The following is a 17,526-nucleotide window of genomic DNA, read 5'->3' as shown; positions in this document are numbered from 1 at the left end:
GCGGCTCCCTCCCTCCATCCCTTTCTCTGCTGCGCCTGCGCCCTTCGCCCTTTCCTTTCCTTCTCCCTTTCGGCTTCCGAGACACGCGATTGCCGCCATGGGACACCAGCAGCTCTACTGGAGCCACCCCAGGAAGTTCGGACAGGGATCGCGCTCCTGGTGGGTCTCCGCGCCTCCCCGGCCTCTCAGCCACCATTCCCTCGGGCCCACGACGGCCTCTCTGCACCAGGGGCAGCCGGGACCGGCAGGAAGCTGCGGGAAGCAGGGAGGGTGGGGGAGGGAGAATGGGCGCCCAGTGGCAGAGAGGGGAGAGGGTGGGTGGTGGGGGGAGGTTGTTGCTTCTGGGACGAGGGGAGCCGGGAAGCGCCAGGCCCGCCTCAACCGCCCTCTTTCCTTTCTCCCGCAGCCGCGTCTGCTCCAACCGGCACGGACTCATCCGCAAATACGGCCTCAACATGTGTCGCCAGTGCTTCCGCCAGTACGCCAAGGACATCGGCTTCATTAAGGTGAGGGGGGGCTGCCACGCAACGATCAATCAACGGAGCAGCTTCCCCCCCCCCCCAGTTATGGGGACTCCCATCACTGGAGGTTTCCAAAAATAGATTGCACAAATCGTTTGACTTGGTCTCTTGCTTTAAACGGGGACTGGACTAGATGACTTCCGAGGTCCCTTCCAGCTCTGTGATTTTATGTTCATGCACTTCTGGAAGGGTTGCCCCTCAATGCCCATGACTCCTCGTCGCTATCCCGACTCCAAGCGCTGTTAAAAATGTAATGGAAAAAGTACAGGTGGTCCTCGACTTACAACAGTTAGTTTACTGACCATCCAAAGTTACAAAGGTATAGAAAAATGGGACATGACCATTTTTCACAATGATAATGACCTTTGCAGCATCTCCAGGATCATGTGATCAAAATTCAGATGCTTGGCAGCGGCCTCATATTTATGACCATTGCTGTGTCTCAGTGTCATGTGATTCCCTTTTGCGACCTTATGGGGAAGTCAGATTCACTTAACAACCAGATTGCTAATTTACCAACTGCAGTGATTCAGTTAACAACTGTGGCAAGAAATGGGGCATAGCCCATCAGCTTCGTTAAGGGAAGGCAGAGGGCAGCTCTGTAGTTCCCAGCCATGGGATGCTATGCGGTTTTGGTTGCCCACTGCTGGTTGATGCCCCCTTCATTGCAGAGAGTTCCCTGGCAATGCCCACAACATCTTCTGCCTTTAACAGTCATGTGCAGGCTAGGGAAGTAAATCTGATGGTGCAGAGGTAGGTGGCTGCCGGTTTGGCCTGGATCGGGCGAACCAGTAGTAGCGGCAGTGGAAGGCTCTGCCTATCTGCCAGGACACTTCTGTGCATGCGCAGAAACCTTGCATGCACGTGGGAGCACACCCAAACTGGTAGTAAAAAAATTAGCAACCCACCTCTGTTATGGTGCATGTGATGATCTAATGTACAGAAGTTATAGTTAAATGTGTGGAAGAAAGTGGGTTCTGGGTGTGTTTTTCCAAGTAAGAGAAAATATATATATATGATTAAATAGTGTATTTTGGATGTTCAGTAGTAGTAAATAAATAGGGAAATGGTCTGTGAGGGTGGAAAGGACCACTTCGTGTGTCTAAAATAGTAAAGAATGAAAATTATTACTTTTTTTTAGTGTTTGTTCATATTTGAAGCCATGATTCCTGTGCTTGCTAAACTACTGGTCTTCATAAATAAACTTAAAAGGATTTCCCCCACCCATCATGGAAAACCGTTCTTGATAACAGTATGCAAAGCGGTGAATTAAATTATTTTTGCTGCTGGGGCTTGCATTTTAACAACGACTGAAAAAGGTTGGCATATATAAGCTGAGACTGCTCCATAGATCAGGACTTCAACTCCCAATACTCTCAGGAATGCCAGTGGTGCCTATGGAATTCTAGGAAATGCCGGTATATGTGTGCTGAGGTGGGGGAAAACTGACACACTGACAAGTTTTCACAGATGAGAGTGCAATGGCAGCCATTGTAGCTTAAAAAGGGATGGAGCTCTTAAAAGAGGAATGAACAACTGATGCTTGTTTATACAAAATAGCTGTGATATAAAAGAGGAGCAGCTGTATGTTCTGAGTAAGGTATGTTGGTAAGCTTATCACATGTCACATTGACAGCTTTTTTGTCATTTCAGTTGGATTAAATACCTGTCTACAGAAGTGGTTTGAGGCAACTGGCAAGCTGGAATATGTGGCTGGATGAACTGTTCTTGCTATCCTTACCATCATGGAGAGTTGTCCACTCAGACTCTCAAATATTGTTGTTTCTATTTGTTAATGCTGAAGTGTTAATTATGTGACAGTCATATTTAACACAGCTTGATATCTGAAGCTTGTTTGGTTTCCTTTGATTCTTTAATAAAAAGCAGTCCTCCTCAAATGTATTTGAGAAGAAACCAGTGTAGTCTTTGTATAGTATCATTTAATTAGAGCACAGAAACAGAAGAGTAAAATATTTTTGGAGACCTATATTTTTACTGAACTATCATTAAATGCTCCTCTACATTTACATTTACAATCATTGTAAATATCTAGTAACCGTGAAGGAGTTACTTCAAGTACGTACTTATTTTTGAACAGCAAATACTGTATGATCATTTCATTTAAAAAAGTATATTTTAGAAAGTTTTACAGAAATGATTGGACATTTGATTGCTTCAGTGGTTATGATCAATGTTTATGGGAATAAGAAACACCTTTTAGCATCCATTTACAAATAATTGAATGCTCAGATCTTGAAATAGATGGGACAGATTCTAGTTCCTTTCTTGTACATATTGGTTGTCTGCTTTGATAAACTGGCTACCTCTTTTGAAACTTAGTTCTGAGGGGTAATAAAAGAAGCTGACACACTAGTATAAGCCATTAGTTTATTTGGTAGTTGTGGATGAAAATGTATACATGGCTAGGTTACCTACAATAAATGTATTTTTTCAAGAAATATTAGGGCAATATTTTCTATACCCATTTGCACCCCCTGATCATATATTTTGAATATAGCCATTTATAAACACATTAAATACTTGCAAAAGAGTTTTGAGAAATGTTTTATCCCAGACCTTGAACCTTGGATCAACAAGGGTTTGGGATAAAATATTTCTGCTCAGGATGATGGGGAACAAATAACTTTTCACCCTTCCTTTGGAGTTCTGAAATATAGGCAAATCAGAACTGAAATAAACTGATGATCTGAAAAGGAAACGGCTAGATAACAGAAACCAGATAGCTGCCCTTCCCCAGATGTGAAAGGAGAGAATACATGGGTACAATAAAGAAAACTGTTAGAAGTTGCTAATATCAGAAGTGGATGATTTGGAGCTCTTACACGGATGTAGCATTTAAAGGCAATGCCTCAGGCTCAGACCATAGTGTCAACCTATGTTTTTATCAGATGCTTCATTCACTATAAAGCTCACAATATGATTTACAAAACCCTTTTTAAATTTATGTAACGACTCAGTTATATAGCCCATAATCTGCTTATAGCAGATCTCTTGGCCAGAAGCCCAATGTTCAAGTGCAGGCCAATTAAAAACATTGCATTTCATTTATCTTCAAACATTTCAGTTCCTTGTGTAAAGCGAGCATTTTCTCCACAACATGGTGGTCAAAACTCCCCCATAATCACTTTTTGCATCCCAGTCTAACAACAATTAAATTAGCTTCATAAAGATTTTTTCTTTTACTTAAAGGGATCTTTGTAAGTCTTTTTCTCTTTAAATGAAAAATTATTCCTCTTGTATTGAATTTCAGTCTTTTATTCATATTATGTTACTGGGGCCACATGCCTTCTAAATCTTGATAAATTCACAAGAAAAAAACAAGTTGCTATAGTCCACAACTCATGCCAGTTTCGACTTTTAGAGATAGAGCGAACAAGAGCTGGTTTTAAATTCAGACTTTAGTGAGTTTATAAAAACTTATCACCCTTAATGTGATATCTTAGTGTTGGTCTTAAGTTCTCATTATCTCTCCCATCACCAAAAGAGTTGAAGTTCAGCATCTCCGGGACGCACTATTTCAAAAGATTAGTCCAAACAGAAAATTGGAGTGTGTCCTGTTTAATATTATTCAGTGATGTTGGTTTCAAAGTGTGTGATTTATTTCAGTAGTATTCAGTATGTAAAGCAGGATGAGAAACTTGCCCTCCAGATATGGCAGAGCTATAGATTCCCATAGATCCAGTTGGCCTGGCAAAGTATGCAAAAATTGGCAATAGAAATTACAGATTCCATATTTCTAAATTCGCTAATTTCTGTCATAGCCATCTTAAAGTGAAATTGGAAATTGAATGTGGCCCTGTATCTAAACATGTGTTCAAAAAATATAAATTTATTTATTTATTTATTTATTTCGATTTATCAGTCGCCCCTTCTCCGCAAAGGGACTCGGGGCGATGTACAATTAAATCAAAATACAAGTGTGGCATGGAGGAGGTGACATCAATATTTAACAGTCAAATACAAATGGAAGCCACTAGGTTCAAATAAATAACAATAAATTAAAACAATTAAAACAGTTAAAAACCCCAAAATTTACGTATAAAATATTAAAATATTAAAATTGCCAGGGAGGTTAGAAAGTTCTAGTTAAGCCAGGCCGGCTAGTTGGAACAGGTGGGTCTTGAGTTTCGTGCGGAAGGAGCGGAGATTGGTCGTTGTCCAAAGGGCTGTGCCCATCACAGAGAAGGCCCTATTCCTGGGCGCCGCCCTCTGACACTGCCTGGTGGACGGCACCCGGAGGAGTCCCTCTCTGTGAGAGCGAATTGGTCGCAGGGATGTATGGGGCAGAATGCGATCCCGCAGATAGCTAGGTCCTGTGCCATGGAGCGCTTTGAAGATGATAAAGAAGTTAGATTATATGTTAAAATTGTAATATTAAAATTCTGTTTTTTATGAGAATGACAAACCTTATCTCGTCTTGCTCAATATTTGTTAAAAATAAATGACAAAATATTGGAAAGGCCAATAAAAGTTGAAGGAACAATTTATTGAAAAATCTTTGACTTATCCACAGAATAGTTTGAGTTTAATTTGAAAGTCTTCATCCTTTCCTAATGAGAAGTGCATGCAAATTAAGAATATAAATATGAAAATAATGCCACCGTGCTTTTCCATGTATTCAAAGTTTGCTTTATTTAAATGAAAGAGGGCAAAATGAACATCTATCACCTCTGATCTGGCTACCTGGTAATTTAGAAAATGTCCAGGGGATAAAGATCTGCTCACCATAACTTGATAATTTTCTTAAGAGTCTGCATTTAAAAGCACAAAATGCACAAATGAGAGCTCATGAAGAATGATAATTGGATTTGGGCTGAAGGGGGTGTCAAAACTAGTCAAAAATTGAATGGGGAGCTATATCCAACTCAGACTCATCTCTGATTCCTACATAAGCAAAAGTCTACACTGTTAAATTGTCTTCAGATTAGTACTCAGGACCTGTACAGTGCCTACATCTGGTTCTGGTTCAGCTAAGGCCACTCTTATTTTTTCTCCCAAAGTACATTAGCTGCTCAGTAGGATTCAATGCGGCCATTCTAATACTGTTAGTTTTACTTGGTATTCTCTTCTCACTTCTTATGAAGCTTTTGATGAAAGCCTATTTTTTTCTTGCACCATGTTTTAATCTTTGAGCAAATAACATTAATATTAAATCAATTATTAACCACTTGCTATCAATACAATTGTTAATTATACTTTATAATAATGATCAACAGTTATTGATAAATTTCGGGTAAAATTAATATGTGGTTATTAAAAGCATTAACGGTTATTTTCCCCATACTTTTGTGTTCCTGTATGAGCATGCTGTAGTCCAGTCAGTGATGCTGTACAATCCAAATCCCTGCAATATAAAAAAAAATAAGTGTACTGATTAGTTACATGGGCATTGATGCTGTTACCTTGTTGGGCAATGAAATCTTTCCAAGCAAACAACCAATCTCAGAGAGCACCAAGGACTTCACTGATTAAAAATGCAAATTATTAAATTACTGGAAAATCAAACATAACAAGGAAAATTAAGATTAACGCGATAACAGTACATGAGAACCTGTTTTAATTTTAACCCATCACCAACGGAAAAAATCCGTTGAATCTACCTTGAAAGTAGAGTATGCAGTCTCTACTTCCGCCCTTGATGAAGTTAAGGAAAAGACGTGTATAGCAAACCGGAAATTTAATGGCAAGTTCTGTTTTGGTGACTCTTATCTTTTTCCTATCTCTATGTTCACCAGCGAATGCCCTTTCATTGAAAAAAAAAAGCTTCAAAGAGCTGTCAGGGTCTTGTCTGAAAATGAGCAACAGACGAGGAAGATCTGAATGAGGCGGTAGAGCGGAGAGGTGAGCGGAAAGAATTGCCTTCCAAGAGGAGGAGGAGGAGAGAAAAGGAGAGACCCAGCCCCCTCACTCACCTCCCTGTCTAGGGCAGCGACGCTTCCTCAAGCTCCTTATACTGAGCAAGGAAGACCTCTCTACCCCAACCTTTTCAGCAACTCTTTGGTTTGCATTGGCGGTTTGCAATGAGAGGGTTTGGGTGAGAGGAGGACCGACGATGTCTGTCTGTCTAGCGCAGTATTTTTCAACAAGTTTAAGATGGATGGACTAACTGGGGAATTCTGGGAGTTGAAGTCCATCCACCTTAAATTTACTAAGATTGAGAAAAGCTGCTAGAGCGTGTAAAACGTACAGTAATGCTTGTTTCATATTCTATCCATGCTTTTCTGGCTACTTAATTCATTGAGCTTTTAAGGTGGTTTCATGCATTTGAATGGTGTTACTGTGAGTTTCTGTTGATTTTAATGTTTTAAATTATTTAAATGATAATGTAAACTATATTAGGGCTTCATTGGCTAAGGAACGCCCCAAGCCTTAAAGTTAAAGTTGCCAAGGTTGGAGACCCCTGGTCTAGAAGATGGCACTGCTAATCTGTCATGTAGTAGCCTGCAACTGGATTGGTATACTGAATATATATTGTCCATGCTTTAAAAATTCCATACTTAAAGCATGAAATAAACTTATGAGCTCTAAAAATAAATTTTTATATAATTTTAAAATGTATTTATTCTATAGTCAGTATCAACAATAGTAGCACCTGGGCCATTCATTTTTTTCTTACTGTTTCCAGCTTTATTTCTGGGCAAAAGCTTAGCATAACTGCCCATATTACTACATTTACCTGCAAAAGGCTTGTTTCCCACCATCCCACAGCTATCTTTGTAAGCGTGCCCAAGGATGAAAATGGAACAGCAAGCCACAGGCAATCCACAAAGGCTGGAATCCACAGGAACAGAAAAAGCCTTTAATATTCTCCAGGATGCTCTAGATTGTAAACCGGGCATAGAGCGAGGAAATCAATGCCCAGAAGCCATTCAGTCTGTATGTAATGGAGGATGTGCCACAAGGGCAATTCCTCATCAAGTAAAAGAAGAACCAGAAGACTATTTGGCCTCTCACTGGGAAGCCCAGTGGCAAGAGTTTCTGCAAACAGTGGAATTTCCTTCCTCTGGGTTGAAAATCCTTCAATTGTCTGAAGCATCCACACCTTGGAATGACACCAAAGCTTTTTTAGTTTCCTTTGAGCAAGTGGCCAAAGCCTGTAAGTGGCCCAAAGAAGAATGGGTGATTCAACTCCTGCCAGCTCTCAGTGGAGAAGCTGAGATGGCCTTCAATGCCTTGGAAGGCAAAGACCGAGGAGATTATGGAAAGGTCAAGGCAGCCCTATTGAGAGGGGATGCTGTCAGCAGAGAGAAAAGTCGCCAGCACTTCAGATGTTTCTGCTACTTGGAGGCCGAGGGTCCAAGGGCAGTTTATGGCCAACTCCAAGAACTTTGTCATCAATGGCTGAAGGTTGAGAGACACACAAAGGAGCAGATCTTAGAACTGCTGGTCCTGGAACAGTTCCTGATGATCCTGCCTCCAGAAATCCAGAGCTGGTTGAGGCAGCATGGCCCAGAAACTTGTGCTCAGGCTGTAAGTCTTGCTGAGGATTTTCTGTATAAACAGCAGGAGCCTGAAAGACATGCAAACCAGGTGAGGCCTTTTGTCAGAGTTTTGGCAGCATGACTATTATGAGATAAACTCAGGAGCAAAAACACAGCACACAGCACACAGCACACAGAGCCTTTAGAAAATTAATAGTGGTTTATATATACATATATACAGACATATACATGGTAGATAAATCACTTACCACTCAGCTACGGACACAAGGAGAGAAATGAGATACACGACCAGAGAAACGCCCTCTAAGGGCCACCTATATATATAGACACCTCTTAAAACAGTAAATGACTTGTGTGGACCCCACCAGATTCTTAAATGGGCTATACCTGTATTGCTGTGTCATCCTCATTGCATCAGCTTACAGTTTACAGCTTACAACCTTACATCAGCTGGGGTTCATATCCTCATTACCTGACACAGGAATAAAATTACTCCTCAGTGGAGAGGAATAAGAGTAGAATTTCTTAAAAACCTGTGTTGGAACAAGTGCTTTTTAACTTGATTGTAGAGGCCGTCCTTGACTTACAACCATTACAATGACCATTCAAAGTTACAATCTCACTGAAAAAAGTGACTTATGTCTGATCGCAGCATCCTCAGTGTCTTTCTGATCAAAATGTGGGTGCTTGGCAATCAGATGTATTTAGGATGGCTGCAGTGCCCCAGGATCATGTTATTGCCATTTGCAACTTTCTCAGCTGGCTTCTGACAAGCAAAACGAACGGAGGAAATTGGATTCACTTAACAACTGCATGATTCACTTAGTATCTGCAGTGGTTTGCTTAACAGTGGTAAAAACGGTTGTAAAATTAGTCCTACACTTTCAAAATTCGTTTTTGTTGCAGGGCGCTTTTGAGAAAGTGGCTGCGAATTTCTCTGAGGTAGAATTGGCTGCAGCTGATACTCAACAGAAGCAGCTCTACCAAGGATCCAAGCAGGAAGATGAGTGTGATGCTGGCCCATTTGGTAAGGATTAATGTCTTGAATCTGAATTCCTGCTGGACTACTTTCTGATAAGGTTTCTTTTCAGAGAGCTTGATGGAAGAGAGGATTCCCACACTGATCATATAACTAGGAACTAGTAAGTAAATTAAACTCAAGTATAGCCTGGCCTGTCTTCTAAGAAGAGAGTGGTTACACTGGGAGAATCTAACATCTTTGAATTGCCTATCTTTTTTTAATAAAAAGTTTTATTTTTTCCTTTCCATATACTTTCACAAATACACATTCTCATAAATACGATTAACATTTATCTGTTAACTTCTAGCATTTATCACAATCTGCTTAAAAATATAAAAAAACACAATTGGGATCACTTTCATGCCACCCCACATCTCCATCATATTTTGCAACAACCCTACTCCTTCTTTACCCTCCATATTTGACAGCAAGGTTACTTGCCAGAATTCTTGTACTCCTACTTCAACCTCTTCCTAATAAATCATATTAATTTGAGATCATAGAGATTGTTCCTTGGATGTTTTTCTCCAGTCCTAATTGTTACTATAAAGATTTGGCATTTAGTAACTTCTCTATCACTTTCTAAGAAAATGATGATGTAGGGGGGAATCTAAGGAATGGTCTTGAGGTTTGGCAAATTGATCCTACAACGTTTTTCTCTTGGACTTTCAATAATAATACAATAGCAGAGTTGGAAGGGACCTTGGAGGTCTTCTAATCCAGCCCCATGCCTAGGCAGAAAACCCTATACCATTTCAGACAAATAGCTATCCAACATCTTCTTAAAGACTTCCAGTGTTGGGGCATTCACAACTTCTGGAGGCAAGCTGTTCCACTGATTAATTGTTCTAACTGTCAGGAAGTTTCTCCTCAGTTCTAAGTTGCTTCTCTCCTTGATTAGTTTCCACCCATTGCTTCTTGTTCTACCCTCAGGTGCCTTGGAGAACAGTTTGACTCCCTCTTCTTTGTGGCAACCCTTTGTTTCCTTTTCTATGCAGTCTTCCAAATGATGTTGGAAACACACTTCAAAGCATTCTGTGTGGCCTTAAGAGCACCAGATTGATCTGAATACTTCCCACTCTGCATTAAATAGATACCTCCCCAACTTGGCTGTTAGCTTCAGTGGTACCATCTTCCATCAGTCCTGAGAGGCAATAGGCTGATATGTAATAGAGGGAGGTTTGACCACGAAAAAAAAAGGGAAGATAGTCAAAGTTGCCTGTCAGAGGAAGTGGATCTCAACATTTGGAGGTAGAAACCTTGAAGTCCTGGAAAGCCTTGTTTCTTAATCCAGTTCTTTATAGTTACAAAAATGCTTAAGACTGGCATTTAATTGTTTCTGGCAGACCTACTCTTGGGCAGGATAGTGATGTACCATGCACATAAACAGAGATTTTCTGTCTTGGTTTTTTATTGAGATGATTCTGTTTTGGTTTTAAGTGTTCCACTTTTTTCAGGTGATTGGCTACTGCATGAGTCCTTCATGCTTCAAAAAGTAGGAAGCCACTCCAATTTATTCAATGGTGTGATCCAAGGAGCCTCTAGGGTCATTAAAAAAGAATTCAGAGGCTGCATGTGACCCAACAGGCTTCTCATTTGGGCTCAGTAAGATGGATCAACATGTCAATTGTGAGATTCTTCCTCAGATAGGATGCTAGCAAGTCACTCTCAATAACCCCCCCTCCCAGGAGAGCATGGTTTGTCTTGGATTTGAACATGAGAAGTTGAAACATGACAAGGAATCAGGGAAACGTGGTTCTATGGGAGAAGCATTGTGAGATACTAAATTTGGCTCATAAATATATATGTTAAATTAAACTAGGATCCTAGCACTGTCTGTTCAATTTTGCTCAATAGAAGGTTGTTAGAAATATGCAAATGCCAGGCTTCTTCAGTGTCCTGTGATGTCTTTCTATTTTTCCTTCTGAATGAGATCTTAACAAAGAAGCTAGTTTTTCTTAACTATCTATAATCTTCCCTGTTTTCAAGTTATGTTTTTCTCAAGTTCAATGTGTGAATTATTGGAGTTTTCTTAATTTCTCCAGCAGGTAAGGACGGGATGACTATACACGAGACAGGTGTGGCTGAAGATTCCACAAAAGCAGGGCCCTGTGAGGTGTCCCTCTGGAAAGCAGAAGAGATTGTTCCTCACTGTTGTGTGCAGGAAAAGCCTTCAATTAATCAGAAGAGACTGGAAGGTCCAGAGAGCACATTAGCAGGAGGTGAAGCTGATGCACCTGTCCCTTATGTGGGAGACTACAAAGCTATCATTGTAGCCACAATCCAGACAGGAAATGACACTGGTAAGAAGCAAAATGCCTCCCAAGCTTATGGCAGAAATTTGAATCGGGGCTCCACAGTGGTTAAGAACCGTCATACAGGAGGAAAAGGACATAAGTGCTTGGTCTGTGGGAAATTCTTTCTTTCTAGCTCCAAGCTCATCATTCACCAGAGGACCCACACTGGGGAGAAGCCATATGAATGTGCTGCTTGTGGCAAAACCTTCCAGTCCACTTCAGTACTTTACCGTCATCAAAGAGTCCACACAGGAGAGAAGCCGCACAAATGTCCTGTCTGCGGGAGAAGATTCGGTAGTGGTTCAAATCTTAACCGACATCAGAAGATCCACACTGGGGAGAAACCATTTGAATGCTCAGATTGTGGGAAAAGCTTTATTCAGAAGGGCGCCCTTAATAAGCATTATAAAATTCATTCTGTAAAAGGGACAAGTGGGGAGCATTTTAGTATGAGCTGAAACCTCACTACAATGTCATGAGAGAGAACCGGGTAAAAAAAACTGGATTATGAAAGGACACTTGGGGGAAATCGGAGTACTCAATTGATGTGCCAGCCATAAGAATCTCTTTGGGCTTCTGATGGCTTTGATGAAGTGAAGGATTGCGGAAAGAGATGGAGGCTTCTAAAGCCACAACTCTCTGGTCTGGTACTGACAAATTTTCAATGATTGAATGTTTGGACTGGGAAAAGATAGAATTCTAGTATCTTTGTCATGACTTTCTGTACATTCTGTGCAATTAGGTGCATCATTCCCATATGGAACAAGACCTTGTTCTGGATGTTAAGCTCTACGAAAGTATTGGCGAACTTTTTCAGCACCAAGTGCCAAAATGGGGAGGGGGAGGGTTTGCCGGAAACTGGAAGAGCAGAACATGATCTTCCGGTTTCCGGTACATGCATGTCCACCGGCCACCTGGTCTTCCGGTTTCTGGCATGCTTATGCGCATAAAGACCAGCTGGCCAGAGCGCATGCATATGCCGCAAACCAGATCATCTTCCCGGCGCATGCATGTGCACCAGGCGACTGCTCTTCCAGTTTCAGCGCTCCCGCATGCGTGAAGACCAGCTGGCCGACGCCCTGGAACCCGGAAGAGCAACGGCCGACGGCTCGTGTGGCTGGAGAGATGGGTCTGTGTGCTACTTTCAGCACGTGTGCCATGTTTGCCATCACGGCTCTAGGATGTTCATTATTTAAGGAGGAACATGGTTTTAAATGGGTTGTTTTATGATGGTGCTGTGTTTATACCATAGGTATAAAAATAAAATAATTCTAAATAGAACTTATATGGAATTAGAGGCATCATTCCTGCTTAACACAAATGTTAAGGTATTTATGCTGTTTCTTTTTCTCCACTCCAGAAATATGTCCAAGTTCATTTGCATTTTTGAGATAAAAGGGATACAATATACAGGTGAAACTCGGAAAATTAGAATACCGTGCAAAAGTTCATTTATTTCAGTAATGCAACTTAAAGGTGAAACTAATATATGAGATAGACTAATTACAAGCAAAGCAAGATAGTTCAAGCCGTGATTTGTCATAATTGTGATGATTATGGCTTACAGCTCATGAAAACCCCAAATCCACAATCTCAGAAAATTAGTATATTACATGCAATCAATAAAACAAGGATTGTACATAGAACAATATTGGACCTCTGAAAAGTATAAGCATGCATATGTACTCAGTACTTGGTTTGGGCCCCTTTTGTAGCAATTACTGCCTCAATGCGCCGTGGCATGGAAGCTATCAGCCTGTGGGATTGCTGAGTTTTATGTAAGACCAGGATGCTTCAATAGCAGCCTTCAGCTCTTCTGCATTGTTCGGTGTCATGTTTCTCATTTTTCTCTTGGCAACGCCCCATAGATTCTCTATGGGGTTCAGGTCAGGCGAGCTCCACGGTCATTGAACCAGGTTTTGGTGCTTTTGGCAGTGTGGGCAGGTGCCAAGTCCTGCTGGAAAATGAAGTCAGCATCCCCATAAAGCTTGTCTGCAAAAGGAAGCATGAAGTGCTCCAAAATCTCCTGGTAGATGGCTGCATTGACCCTGGACTTAATGAAGCACAACGGACCAACACCAGCAGATGACATGGCTCCCCAAATCAACACAGATTGTGGAAACTTCACACTGGACTTCAAGCATCTTGCAGTGTGTGCCTCTCCATTCTTCCTCCATACTCTGGGTTTTTGGTTTCCAAATGAGATGCAAAAGTTGCTCTCATCAGAAAAGGACTTTGGATCGCTGAGCAACAAACCAGATCTGCTTTTCTTTAGCCCAGGTAAGACGCTTCTGACGTTGTTTGTTCAGGAGCGGCTTGACAAGAGGAATACGACATTTGAAGCCAATGTCCAGGATCTGTCTGTGTGTGGTGGCTCTTGATGCACTGACTCCAGCCTCAGTCCAGTCCTTGTGAAAGTCCCAAACACTTTTGAATGGCCTTTTCCTGACAATCCTCTCTAGGCTGCGGTCATCCCTGCTGCTTGTGCACCTTTTTCTTCCACACTTTTCCCTTCCACATAACTTTCTATTAATGTGCTTTGATACAGCACTTTGGGAACATCCCACTTCTTTGGCAATTACCTTTTGAGGCTTTCCCTCCTTATGGAGGGTGTCAATGATGGTTTTCTGCACAACTGTCAGGTCTTTACCTTTACCTTTATTTTCAATTTTTATACCGCCCCCTCTCCCCAAAGGGACTCGGGTCAGCAGTCTTTCCCATGATTGTGATTCCTACTGAACCAGACTGAGAGAGCATTAGCTGATTAAAGTGGGACACTTTGAGCCTAGAATATTGCACCTTTTCACAATATTCTAATTTTCTGAGATTGTGGATTTGGGGTTTTCATGAGTTGTAAGCCATAATCATCACAATTATGACAAAATCACGGCTTGAACTATCTTGCTTTGCATGTAATGAATCTATCTTATATATTAGTTTCACCTTTTAAGTTCCATTACTGAAATAAATGAACTTTTGCACGATATTCTAATTTTTCAAGTTTCCCCTGTATACTAAAAGCCAGAATAGTGACAGGAGTCGCCAAAGTAGATGCAATTGTGGTTTGATAAATAATGCCCGGCAGGTTTCTTTATTGTCATGAATTATTCATCATCAGATTATATAAATAGGAAGTTGAGACTCTCCTGCACATTTTTCAGTTATTTTATATTGTATATGTAGCTGGTATGACACAGGAACAAACATTTAAAGGAGCATGAAATTAAAAAGAAAGTCATTTTGCCCAGTGAAATCATCTCCCTGTTCATTGTGGGGCTCCACCTTAAAGAATCATTGTTTGAATGCATTATGTGAAAGCATAAAAAATTATCAATTTTAAAAATCAAAAGCTAAGAGAAATCGTTTACAATAACATATGCAATTTGATAATAACTATTAGAAGTTGGGGGGGGGAGTGCGTTATACATAGCCCGAAAATTTTAAATTCATCAACTTTGCACTAAATCATACTATGATTTGCTTACTGTAGTGTTTAAATCCAAATCGTAAGTCAGACTAAGTTGACAACTTAAATCAATGGCTGCGTTCACAAGACATGCCAACCCACCAACAAGAAACCACATTTTAATCTGACATATTCTGCAACCCATCCAGGAGAGTTAGTTTATATTTAACTCAATTTGTAGGGTTTGTTCTAACACAGATAAGTGATATTTAAATTAATCCTGAATTGGCATGTCATGCCACCATATAACCATGGTTTAATTTTTGTTAGTTGAACTATATTCCAATATGTCATTTGAAATCAGATTAATGCAAGCTAACGAACCATTATGATTTGCTCCTTCTTTTAAGCATTAGAGTATGGCTTTCTTCCTTTCATCCTGGCTGAAGAATACTCTTGTTTCCAACACAGCAGCCAATTACCTGAACTCAAGTAACATCCTCAAGAGAAATAAAGAGGTCTACCAGGTTGTATAAAAACATGAAATAGGTTGACAATGAGCAGGACAAACTTCTATTCACAGGTTAGTAATAGGATGCAAATGACACAAAAGTCCTCAGAGTTTATAAGTACTGGTGCAATACACTAAACCATACAATAGCCATACATGCTAGATTCTCTAAATCGAAACATGGTGGACTACAGTCCACCATTACTAAGACGGTTTAAATTGAGAATGGCTACGCAACAAGGTTCAAGAAGAAGAAAATGGTGCATTATCTCTGGAAGAATCAATAATTATGAGACAAGTAAAAGTTACACATATCTGTACATAAGGAATTCAACCAAATGCAGTGGCCCTTCATTCTCATTGAAGCAAACTTTTAGGGATAAACCAATGGGGATAGTGAGTTTACACTTGATTTTCAGATTTTGATTTTAAAAACTTCTAATACTACTAACATCTAATTATAGTGTCATCTTTATATTATGCCCTTTAGGTCACAGATTCATTCAGCAAACACAACTTTGGATTTTAACTTTTTTTTAATTTCAGAACCCCCCAAAATAGATTCTCATACATATGCAACAGATGACATGTCCACATGGCTAGAATTATGGTGATTGTAACATATTAATAGGAAACACTGCCATAATTGGAATAAAACAAAGCCTAGTACTTCTATTGTATACAGTTGCACAGTAGAAGTCTTGATGAGAGACTCTTATCCAGCCAACTCTTCCAGGAATGCCAACCGCTTCCTATGTGTTTTCAAGCCATCTTCAATTATTACTGTAGAATTAATCCAACTAAAAGGAGATAAAAGAAACAATCACATTTAATATTCCTTCTTCAGAGGCTACAATTCTACATCTCCTTGTTATCTGTGCTCATTTGAACTTTTACAATACAGGTAGTCCTCAACGTATGACCACAATTGAGTCCACAATTTCTGCTGTTAAGTGAGACATTTGTTAAGTGATTTTTGCCACATTTTACAACATTTCTTGCCACAGTTGTTAACTGAATCGCTGCAGTTGGTAAATTAGCAATCTGTTTGTTAAGTGAATCTGACTTCCCCATAAGGTCGCAAAAGGGAATCACAGGACACTGAGACACAGCAATGGTCATAAATATGAGGCTGCTGCCAAGCATCTGAATTTTGATCACATGATCCTGGAGATGCTGCAAAGGTCGTTAACTGTGAAAAAGGGTCATGTTGCATTTTTCTATACCTTTGTAACTTTGAATGGTCATTAAACTAACTGTTGTAAGTCGAGGACCACCTGTACTTTTTCCATTACATTTTTAACAGCGCTTGGAGTCGGGATAGCGATGAGGAGTCATGGGCATTGAGGGGCAACCCTTCCAGAAGTGTATGAACATAAAATCACAGAGGTGGAAGGGGCCTCGGAAGTCATCTAGTCCAGCCCCCGTTTAAAGCAAGAGACTTTATATACCACACCAAGTCAAGCGGTTTGTGCAATCTATTTTTGGAAACCTCCAGTGATGGGAGTCCCCATAACTGGGGGGGGGGGAGCTGCTCCGTTGATTGATCGTTGCGTGGCAGCCCCCCCTCACCTTAATGAAGCCGATGTCCTTGGCGTACTGGCGGAAGCACTGGCGACACATGTTGAGGCCGTATTTGCGGATGAGTCCGTGCCGGTTGGAGCAGACGCGGCTGCGGAAGAAAGGAAAGAGGGCGGTTGAGGCGGGCCTGGCGCTTCCTGGCTCCCCTCGTCCCAGAAGCAACAACCTCCCCCCACCCACCCTCTCCCCTCTCCGCCACCGGGCGCCCCTTCGCCCTCCCCCTCCCCCCCTTCCCTCCCCCCCTCCCTGCTTCCCGCAGCTTCCTGCCGGTCCCGGCTGCCCCTGGTGCAGAGAGGCCGTCGTGGGCCCGAGGGAATGGTGGCTGAGAGGCCGGGGAGGCGCGGAGACCCACCAGGAGCGCGATCCCTGTCCGAACTTCCTGGGGTGGCTCCAGTAGAGCTGCTGGTGTCCCATGGCGGCAATCGCGTGTCTCGGACGCCGAGAAGGAAAGGAAAGGGCGAAGGGCGCAGGCGCAGCAGAGAAAGGGAGGGTGGGAGGGAGCCGCCCACTCTCCTCCTCCTTCCCCCCCTCATGTGACGTCACGGAGCGAAGCGTCTCTAGTAAACTCGGGCGGGCGGCAGCAGCAGCCGGGCGCGGTGGCGCGAGCCTGTAATCCAGCTACTCCTGGAGGCTGAGGCTGGCGGATCGCTTGAGCTCAGGAGTTCTGGGCTGCAGTGGGCTATGCCGATCGGGTGTCCGCACTAAGTTCGGCATCAATATGGTGAT

General features: G+C 41.7%; 3 protein-coding genes across 7 annotated transcripts; 2 read left to right on the top strand and 1 right to left on the bottom strand.

Moving 5' to 3' along the window:
* LOC309385009 (small ribosomal subunit protein uS14) lies at window positions 1-2,423 on the top strand. The gene is made up of 3 exons (XM_081939041.1): window positions 1-159; window positions 407-506; window positions 2,175-2,423. The coding sequence occupies exons 1-3, from the start codon at window positions 98-100 to the stop codon at window positions 2,181-2,183; spliced, it is 171 nt and encodes a 56-aa protein (XP_081795167.1). The 5' UTR covers window positions 1-97; the 3' UTR covers window positions 2,184-2,423.
* A 3,744-nt stretch (window positions 2,424-6,167) lies between these two features.
* Window positions 6,168-12,889, top strand: LOC309385007 (uncharacterized protein). 5 transcript variants are annotated; one of them, XM_081939039.1, is made up of 4 exons: window positions 6,168-6,383; window positions 7,168-8,072; window positions 8,891-9,011; window positions 11,054-12,889. In XM_081939039.1, exons 2-4 carry the CDS (start codon window positions 7,275-7,277, stop codon window positions 11,758-11,760), a joined length of 1,626 nt encoding a protein of 541 aa, XP_081795165.1. In that variant the 5' UTR covers window positions 6,168-6,383; window positions 7,168-7,274; the 3' UTR covers window positions 11,761-12,889. The 5 variants fall into 5 exon arrangements, with proteins under 5 accessions (XP_081795165.1, XP_081795161.1, XP_081795162.1 ...); XM_081939035.1 differs by having other exon boundaries at window positions 6,169-6,383; window positions 11,051-12,889; XM_081939036.1 differs by having other exon boundaries at window positions 6,170-6,383; window positions 7,251-8,072; window positions 11,051-12,889.
* Window positions 12,890-15,736: 2,847 nt separating this feature from the next.
* On the bottom strand, window positions 15,737-17,306 carry LOC309384725 (small ribosomal subunit protein uS14). Its single transcript, XM_081938462.1, has 3 exons — window positions 17,153-17,306; window positions 16,792-16,891; window positions 15,737-16,019 (listed from the first exon to the last, which is right to left on the bottom strand). Exons 1-3 carry the CDS (start codon window positions 17,212-17,214, stop codon window positions 16,011-16,013), a joined length of 171 nt encoding a protein of 56 aa, XP_081794588.1. The 5' UTR covers window positions 17,215-17,306; the 3' UTR covers window positions 15,737-16,010.
* Window positions 17,307-17,526: the final 220 nt, after the last annotated feature.

This window comes from Natrix helvetica (assembly GCF_964273705.1).
Source record: "Natrix helvetica genome assembly, chromosome: 1".
Classification (NCBI taxonomy): domain Eukaryota; kingdom Metazoa; phylum Chordata; class Lepidosauria; order Squamata; family Natricidae; genus Natrix; species Natrix helvetica.
The sequence above is the reverse complement of the archived record's forward strand: the minus strand, read 5'-3'. Positions and strand labels throughout refer to the sequence as shown.

Coding starts and splice junctions, on each gene's coding strand:
- LOC309385009 (XM_081939041.1), top strand. CDS start 98: ATGGGACACCAGCAGCTCTACTGGAGCCACCCCAGGAAGTTCGGACAG. Junction 160..406: donor GGACAGGGATCGCGCTCCTG/GTGGGTCTCCGC, acceptor TTTCTCCCGCAG/CCGCGTCTGCTCCAACCGGC.
- LOC309385007 (XM_081939035.1), top strand. CDS start 7,275: ATGAAAATGGAACAGCAAGCCACAGGCAATCCACAAAGGCTGGAATCC. Junction 8,073..8,890: donor CTGAAAGACATGCAAACCAG/GTGAGGCCTTTT, acceptor TTTTTGTTGCAG/GGCGCTTTTGAGAAAGTGGC. Junction 9,012..11,050: donor GTGTGATGCTGGCCCATTTG/GTAAGGATTAAT, acceptor TAATTTCTCCAG/CAGGTAAGGACGGGATGACT.
- LOC309384725 (XM_081938462.1), bottom strand. CDS start 17,214: ATGGGACACCAGCAGCTCTACTGGAGCCACCCCAGGAAGTTCGGACAG. Junction 16,892..17,152: donor GGACAGGGATCGCGCTCCTG/GTGGGTCTCCGC, acceptor TTTCTTCCGCAG/CCGCGTCTGCTCCAACCGGC.